The sequence below is a fragment of the Cariama cristata genome, unplaced genomic scaffold, assembly GCF_000690535.1.
Source record: "Cariama cristata isolate BGI_N322 unplaced genomic scaffold, ASM69053v1 scaffold35525, whole genome shotgun sequence".
Taxonomy (NCBI): Eukaryota; Metazoa; Chordata; class Aves; order Cariamiformes; family Cariamidae; genus Cariama; species Cariama cristata.
The window spans coordinates 1-8,687 of record NW_009618712.1 but is presented as its reverse complement, the minus strand read 5'-3'; the positions used below and the strand labels follow the sequence as shown (position 1 = coordinate 8,687).

At 52.9% G+C, this 8,687-nt stretch overlaps 2 protein-coding genes across 2 annotated transcripts; one reads left to right on the top strand and one right to left on the bottom strand.

Moving 5' to 3' along the window:
• Window positions 1-291: 291 nt before the first annotated feature.
• FDFT1 (farnesyl-diphosphate farnesyltransferase 1) lies at window positions 292-2,334 on the top strand (the record flags this gene model as incomplete). The annotated part of the gene is made up of 3 exons (XM_009700972.1): window positions 292-468; window positions 732-884; window positions 2,113-2,334. Coding segments are annotated over 3 exons (552 nt in total), but the record flags the coding sequence as incomplete, so codon positions are not given.
• Window positions 2,335-6,263: 3,929 nt separating this feature from the next.
• LOC104162279 (cathepsin B) lies at window positions 6,264-8,221 on the bottom strand (the record flags this gene model as incomplete). Its single annotated transcript, XM_009700971.1, has 4 exons — window positions 6,264-6,493; window positions 6,587-6,715; window positions 7,278-7,394; window positions 8,075-8,221. Coding segments are annotated over 4 exons (491 nt in total), but the record flags the coding sequence as incomplete, so codon positions are not given.
• Window positions 8,222-8,687: the final 466 nt, after the last annotated feature.

Below are 8,687 nucleotides of genomic sequence, written 5' to 3'. Positions count from 1 at the left end.
TTCTTGATGTCAGCCTGGTGTGTGACTCGTCTTTTCCTTGCTCTGCCTAGAGAAGATGTGGAGATGAGTTCCATCCTTCTTCTTTACGATCCCTTTGTATATACGAAGGCCACCGTCATGTCTCCACAGCCTGCCCTTCCTTCTTCTCTTTAGCCTAGTAAGCCCCAGTCCTTCAAGGCTTTCATGGGTCTCTGGTGGTTCTTGTGGCTCTTCCAGACCTCAGACTATTATTGATGTCTCTCTTACAGCATGAATGTACCCTCCAACTTCAGTCCTTATCTTGATGTTTAGGTTTGGAGCAGATACGCAAAGAAGCTCTCAGATCTTGCCAAACCGGAGAACATTGATATGGCCGTCCAGTGTCTGAATGAGCTCATCACCAACGCCCTCCACCACGTCCCTGATGTCCTCACATACTTATCCCGCCTGAAAAACCAAAGTGTCTTCAACTTCTGCGCTATCCCCCAGGTGAGTTATGTTTCCACGTGGTTCTTCGTTGTCTGCAGCCCAGCTGATGAGAAGTTAGAGGTGAAGCAGGTTTTGTATCATGTTGCTATTAGCCTTGTTTATTCTCCATCTCTTCTCTCTCTTCCTTCTTTCCTGGTACCTACCGTTTGTGCTGTCGGTGAGATTGTGGCTCTACTCCAGAGTGCCTTGCCATCGATTTCACTAGGTTATTCCCTTGGCAAGCTCCTTGCAATGCGGTAAGGGCTCTTTGTGTTTCTCCTTAGGTGATGGCTATTGCCACGTTGGCTGCCTGCTATAACAACAAGCAGGTGTTCAGGGGTGTAGTGAAGATCCGGAAGGGACAAGCCGTCACTCTCATGATGGATGCCACAAACATACAAGCAGTCAAAGCTATCATGTACCAGTATGTGGAAGAGGTGGGTTGAGCAGTTTGCTTTCAGTAATTTCTGGCTGTTCCCATCTTCCTTCCTGCTGTGGAATTAGGAAAAAAAGTCAATCTGTTAATCCTGTCCTTGCATCTCTTAGTTGAGTGGTGGCAGGGAACAATGACCCTGACGTAGTTTTGGCCTGGACCAAACCGAGTGCTTGATGCATTCCCTTGAACGTACCCTTGGTCTGTGCCTGTGTTGAGAGGCAGAGACTGAAGTCCTGCTGTCCTTCTGGTGGAGAACCAGAGGAGTGAGCTGTCATAGCACAGGGCTTCGCCTGGGCTGAGCGGGCACAGAGGACCTATCCCCCAACACACTTCTGAACAGGTTGCATCATCTCCCATGGGCTACTCCAGGAAGCAGTTTTGTTTTCTCTGGGTTTGTATTTGCAGCTGGCAGCATGATGTGGTGGTGGTTTCCTTGTGCTCCATGGCCAACGGTAAATAAGGGCAGCCCTTCACAGGTGGTTAAAGCAGTGGGACTCCCGACTTCAGGGTGCTGTGGAGGTTAAAAGTTCATGTGGAGGAACAACTGGTGGATGGTTTGATGGGAAAAAAAAAAAACCTCAACCCCAAAAAACAAATCCAGCAAGGGCTGTTAAATAAAAAGACATTACTTCTGCACCAGAGAGACCCCAACCATGGGTTATTAGAGCTGCCTTTGTGGGCTGGCTGACCCCATGGCAAGGGACAGTGACACCTCAGCACCTTAACTCAGAAGAGGGTCTGTGCTTGGGCACATCTCTGTAAGACTCATGCAGACAAGTACCTTCAAAGGGTTTGCAGGCCGTGAAGAGAAAACCCCAAAGACCATGAGGTTATCCGATGGAGGTGGCCGTTTTCTGGCAGTCACACTGAGATGTCCTCACTGGTTTGAGGTGGGCTGCAGCACACTGGTAGTGAGCGAGGATTGCGGAGCAAGAACTGCTGGTCCCAGCAACCCCAGTTGTGTTGGGGGTTGTGTCTGAAGCCCTGTGGTCCCATCTCCCATCATGGGGTGCCCTCAAGAGGCGTCTTGCCTTAGTGCACTTCTCCAGGGAGATGGGCCCTGGTCCCATCCAAGCATCCCTTGAAGCTGGTCCTTGCTCCATGGCAGTCCACCACTGAGGTTTCTCTTGAGGACACGGTGGCCCTTAAGGCTTCCTCTTCCACCCGGTGGTCCTGTTTTGTCTTCTCAACCTTGAATGGGAACCAACCACTCCTTCTTCCCTCCCTAGATCTACCAGAAGATCCCAAGCACTGACCCATCATCCAACAAGACGCAGCAGGTCATCGCCTCCATCCGTACCATGAGCTTGCCCAGTGGCCCCATGACATCACGCCACCTCTACTCCCCCATCTACCTGTCCTGTGCCATGCTCCTGGCCGCCCTGAGCTGGCAATACCTGAGCACCCTCTCCAAGGCCACCGAGGAGTACGTCCAGGCGGGCGAGAACTGATGGGCAGTGGGCGGGCAGGGGGAGAGATGGTCGGCGGATGGGCAGCGGAGGCAGGAGGCTCCTTGTCCCTTGCCGGTGGGGTTGGCCGGGCACCGGGGTGCCACGGAGCCTGGGACGGTGACAAGGACGGGATGCTGGTGAGCTGCAGCCCCGGGGTGATGGTGCGGTGTTGCCGGACTCCACTCCTCACCGCCCTTGCCATCTGCTTGGGTGGTTACAAATGCTAATCCGAGTCTGACTGTTTGGGGTTGAATATTTTTTTTTTTTTCCCTTCTTTCCTGTTGGATGTTTTACCTGAATTTTTTTTTTTTTTTTTTTAGTTAGGATTGTTTTAAATAGAAACTCCAGTTGCCTCCTTTTTTTGCTTGAGACACCTTTTCAGTTCAGAGCTGGGCAAAACCTTCTGGGTTTTGCCTCCCTTTCTTAGACAGCCTTTTCCCCATCGCCTCTGGTGCCTGCTCCGCACTGGAAGGAGGCTGCTTCAGCCAGGAGAGGAATATGCTTCCTTATCTAGGGACAAAGCTCTGGCCACCTTCTGGCCCTCAGCCCAGGCTGGTTGGTACCCTGCAGCCTGGAAACAGGCAGAGGCAATTTTCACATCTCTGTTGTTGTGTTGAAGGAGGCTGCTAGGCTTGAAACGAAAGCCCTTTTAATGTTAAATAATGTTGGAGGTGGAATGCTCTGTCCGCTTTAATGTGCCCCCAGCTGAAAGCCATCTATTGCAGCTCCCTGCCCTCAGCAGATGGCACCCTGCACTTCCAAAGCTTTGTGTTTTAGCACCTGGGGAGGTGGTTCAAAGGAGGAGAAGGGAACCGCTTGCGTGGCCTTGAGCTCATAACCCCGTGCCTGACTCCGCTGCAGGGTCTGGGCTCTGCACCACTTCTCCAGCCCGAGGGGACCGAGGGCTGTGGCAGGGCAGCACCATCGTAGCAGCACTGGCTCCCTCTGCAAGGCAGTAAGAGTGAGGCTTGGTACTGTCCTGTCCCTTGTGGGATGCTTTTTTGGGGGCCTTGGTGCATTGGCTGCCCTGAAAGGCTGCAGTGATCCCTGCCATGGGCTGGGAAGGCATGAGCCACGGAGGAGATGGCCAGGGCAGGTTTCCCTGGCTCATTTTAACTCTAGCTTAGGAGGATGCTTTGGGTTAGACTGATGTGCAAACTGGAAGAGGCTTCCACAGCTGTTTTGAAACACATCAGGCTGGACTTAGAAATGGGCCACATTCCTCTTGGGAACAGCTTCGGTGAGAAGAAGAAATGACACTTTAAAGGCTAAGTCCTGTTTTCCTGGGGTGGATTTTTGTTTTCATCGTCCCTATTGCCCCCAAATGCTGCTTTGCCTTTGTGAAGGGGAGGACAGCCTGTGTCCTGGTGCAGGACAGAGCTAAGTCTACCAGGTATGGTTTGGTGGCCTTTGCAAGGCCAAGCCCACGTGGCCAGACTGTTACTCAGAGGGAGGACCCGTACTCCACAAGTATCAATGTAGATAGTTTAAAGCCATTGTTAAAAAAAATCTTGTGGTAGCTCTCTTTGTGCAGCTTCCCGTCTTGTTAAAATTAAAGTTTTCTTTGGAGAAAAAAAGGTAATTTTTTTTTAGCTGTTATTTCTTTTACACTGGCTATTCCCTACTGTGCCACAAGTTACAAGCCCTCAGCTCAGATGAAATACAGATGCTTCCTTGCTGCCACTCAGTACATCAGAATAAAGCCTTGTGTGCCAGACCTGAAGAAAGAGTTTTAACCAAGGTGAGAGACAGCTAAAGGTTGGTAAATTAACTTTTAATGGCCCTTGCCCTGCAGGCAGCACAGAATCAATTAGGTTGGAAGAGACCTCTGGGATCATCGAGTCCAACCTTTGCCCCAACACCCCCATGTCAACCAGACCATGGCACTAAGTGCCACCTCCAGTCTTTTCTTAAACCCCTCCAGGGATGGGGACTCCACCACCTCCCTGGACAGCCCATCCCAATGCCTAACGACCCTTTCTGTGAAGAAATGTCTCCTCATTTCTAGCCTGAACTTCCCCTGGTGCAGTTTCAGACGATGCCCTCTTGTCCTGTCACTGGTTGCCTGGGAGAAGAGGCTGACCCCCACCTGGCTACCCCCTCCTTTCAGGGAGTTGTAGAGAGCAATCAGGTCTCCCCTCAGCCTCCTCTTCTCCAGACCAAACCCCCCCAGCTCCCTCAGCCGTTCCCCATCACACTTGTGCTCCAGACCCTTCACCACCTTCGTTGCCCTTCTCTGGACTCGCTCCAGCACCTCAAGGGCTTTCTTGTGGTGAGGGGCCCAGAACTGGACACAGCACTCGAGGTGCGGCCTCACCAGTGCCGAGTACAGGGGGACGATCACTGCCCTGGTCCTGCTGGCCACACTATTGCTGATAGAAGCCAGGATGCCGTTGGCCTTCTTGGCCACCTGGGCACACTGCAGCAGGAGTGGTGGTACAGCCCAGGGCTGCAGGCACACAACTGCTCTCCAGTGCCTTGGTGCATCCTTCTGCCCATGGACCTTCTGTGCCAGCGTGCAGAGATGCTGGGCACGGTCCTTGCTGCGCTCTGGTCCATGTTGAAGCATCTTCCCCATCACCAGGAGCAGGCAATGCCCAGGGGCTGCTGAGGAGTCGGCACAAGTCACTCTGTCACCAGTATGGCCAGAGGACAGGGCTGGGACTGACCACGCTTAGATCAAGCCAGAAAGGTCTCACCTGGCTTGTACAGAACAACAGGAGAATAGTTTGAGGTGGTTTGAAGTCAAGCAGAAGCAACCGAAGGCCAGGAGACAAGACATTGGAGAAACCATTTATTGGCACAGTTCCAATCATCTCTACACCACAGCTCTGGCTCACTGGTGTTTTGAGCAAGCGGAGGTAAGGGGCTATTTTACAGTGCAAGGGAGAGCCTGCTTCACGCCTTCCAGGCCTTGTAGCCTCAGCTCAGCAATATACTTTGTGCTTTAAAATTGTTTTTTTTTAAAAAAAAAAAGCTCTTGACAAATCACGATTCCTCCTACACAGCTATTACACCACCCCCCAGTAACAAAAATAAGGGTATGGGGTTTTTTTTTTTCCTTCCTTAATGCCTGTGGCTCAAAAAAACCCCAAAACCACCTTCAATTGTGTGCAAGTCAGCGAGATACCCCCAAGCATCCATATGAGCTCCCTGCAGCAGACCTGGGGAGGACCATCCCTCATCTCTGCTCAGCGTTCAGCACCCGCGGTCCCAAAGCCCCACGCCAATTTGGGATGCAGCACCCTTGCCAAGGCGTGACCCCGCTGCGCGCACCAAGCTGCCCAGCCACGGATGAAAAGGGATTTGCTCTTTCCAGCGTGCTCCCAGATGCTTGCAGGACATTTCATCAAAGGTTTGCGGAGCTCTAGCCCGGCCCTTTCCTAGGATCAATAACCCCAGACTACAGCAGAATAAAAAGCAAATACACAGTTGAGGAACAAGTGGTTTAAAAAGCAGCTGAATGGATGGAGCAGAGCAAGCGATGCACAAAGGACTTGTTGCAGGCAGGAAGGGACCTTAACGCAGCGCTGGCCAGAGCCAGCCCCACATCAAGTTTGTCAGTATTTTGTCGTTAATAGGTCTAAATTTAACCAATTCAAGGCACACACTAACATACCCTGCTTGTTTCGGGTGCTAACAGGCAGACCAACCCAGCCAGGGGTGCACAAATCACCCCTGGCCATGGCTTCCCAGCAGGGTCCACCTCCGCTGCCCCACCAAGTCCATAGTCCCAGCACAAACTACTGCTTCCTACTCTCCCAGTAACAGACTGGGCTGGAAGGGGTCCAGGCTAACCAAATTCCACGGCACAAGAGGCCAGCCAGCCCTCCAGCAGTCCTTCAAGCGGGGAATGCCCCATAGCTGCGACCCACCAGGAGCAGAGGGCTTGCAGAGAGCAGTTCCACCTCCAGCTCCACCATACAATTAAAAAAAAAAAAAAGATAAAAAGCTTTAATAAAGTAACCTTAACTATAGTCTCTTAGAAGGGGGGCTCTGCACCCAACCCGCTATCAGTTAAAAGCATCGGGGACTCAGGATTATTGGTGGTTTGATCAAGGTTACACCCTCTTCCAGTACTGCTCCGTGCTAGGGATGCCAGCCACGACCTCGGACTCGATGCCGCAGTGGTCCTCTCCTCGGAGGATTTTGAAGAAGCCTGAAAGCACACCAAGAGCAAAAGTCAACCTCCCTACTGCACCAAGGTGAATGGGGAGGGGGTTCCCTCCGGCAGCATCCAGGGGTGCCTCACCGTTTTCCCCCCAGTCGGTGTTCCAGGAGTTGGCGGCCAGCCAGTACGGAGTGTCGTTGTCCACCCCCCAGCCCAGGATCCGGATCGCGTGGCCTCCAACCTGTTCGCCGGAGACGTGCTGGTAGACCCCTGCAAGGCAAAACGCCAACATGTCAACGGGGACTGTGTCCCCACGCTTCAGGGCTCTGACAGCTTGTGAGACGTTCGATATCAAACCCCGGAGACTGCCTGAGAAGGTGGTTTCGGTTAAATGCAAACCTGAAGCTTAGTGCAGAGGCTGGAGGAAGGACCGATGCTGAGCATCGGCTCCGCAGGCAGGACACCCAGAGACACTCAGCAAGGGGCCCAAGGGTGGCACATCCCCAGCCCTTCAGAACAGGGAATTGCGGTCCACACCAGGAGAGTCATCTGTCAGGATTTTACCTAAAATCCTAGCTCTTGTCCTCAGCTGCCATTCTGGGGGGTCCCCGTTGGGGCTTCCTCCCTGAGCCAGCCCCCAGCACCTACTCCCCTTGCTATAAACCAGTAGATACAGGAGATGGTATCTGCTCATGTTCTTGCAACGCCAGCTACTCAAGTGTGAACTTCAGATCTCCTTTAGACTTGAGTAGAGGGACAAGAACCACGGCAGATAGACCCTACGGATGGAGTAGGGAACAGGGCTCCCGACAGCCTCAGAGCTGATGCTCACCAGACTTGTACATCAGGAAGTCCTCATAGACAATAAAGGCTCCTTCCACCGGGCCGTTCTTGTAGATCTCAGCCATGATTTCCTTCTCGCTACGAGGGACACCGTAGGATGTGATGCCTAGGGAGGAAAAACATCCCACCATTAGTACGGCATTGTCAGGTCACACAGGTCTTGGGGTGGCTGAACAGAGACTGCTCAGCGTGGCCCTGCCAAGAGGCCTTCTCCACTTAAAGGTGAAATTCAAACCCAGCTGCTCCAGAGGCACTGACACAGCCAGGCAGGAAAAGTGGGCTCCAACCATCCCTCTTCCAGAGGGAATGATTTAACCTGAGTCCTATTCGGTGCCTGAAGACCTATTCCAGACAGCTTCACTTTTTCCCTTTGTACATCCTCATTTCCAAAACCACCCAAACTACTTGAGGCTGAGACAAATCTCCAAGAAGCAGCCAGACTATCCAACATGGATAGAGCCGGCTACCACCAAGGAGTAAGAAGGAGGTGGCTTTGACACCAGACTCCCACAGGGCTCAGCACCATGATCTTCAACCCAGGCATGTGCACCACAAACACTCAGATCAGTTCTGTCTCAGTAAATACAAACTGGGCATCTGCCAGGTTTATGGTTGCTCCAGGACCACCCATCCTCAGGGCACTGAAAATAAGCACCGTGAAACAACTTAGGAAGAGGTCCAATCCTGCCGACCCCACCAAGTTATCACGAGGAGCAGCTCTGGAGCTGCTGCGCATCGAGCAGGAGCTGCTGTGCATCGAGCAGTGTCGGAGGCCACCTCCCTTACCGTAGTGCTTGTCCTCTTTGTACGAGGGCGAGTAGCCGGGTTCGCAGCGTCGGCTGCACCTGGGGGTTTCCCCTCCCTCTCCGGTGCACGGTGGCCGGGAGCCGTTGACGTGGTGCTCACAGGGGGGGATGGAGTAGGGACGGCAGCCTGTCGAGGACAGAGTCGGCATCAACTGGCTGTCCTCACGGACCCCTGTCCAACAGCCATGCTGGAGAAGGTACCAGATGCCCCAAGAAAGGCTACGACCTTTCTGACCCAGAAACCCCACAGATCAGTGGGGTGCGAGCAAGGGTAGGTCTGCCACTGCCAGGTGAGCAATCCTCGCATCAGCAAGGGGTTTCCTTCTGGACCTGCTTCCCACCACCTCCCTCTTGACAAGGTGATGGAAAAGATGGAAACAGGAACCAACTCATGGCCATGCTAAGAGGAGGCAGAGGTTTCCAGTCTGGAAGTTACTTTTTGAGGGCAAAACATGTCAGGAAGATTCCTGCCCTCATCCAAAGTGTATTGAGAGCAGCCCTGAGAAGAAGGACTTGACGGTGTTGGTTGACAAGAAGCTCAGCATGACCCGGCCATGTGCAATTACAGCCCACAAAGCCAACCGTGTCCTGGG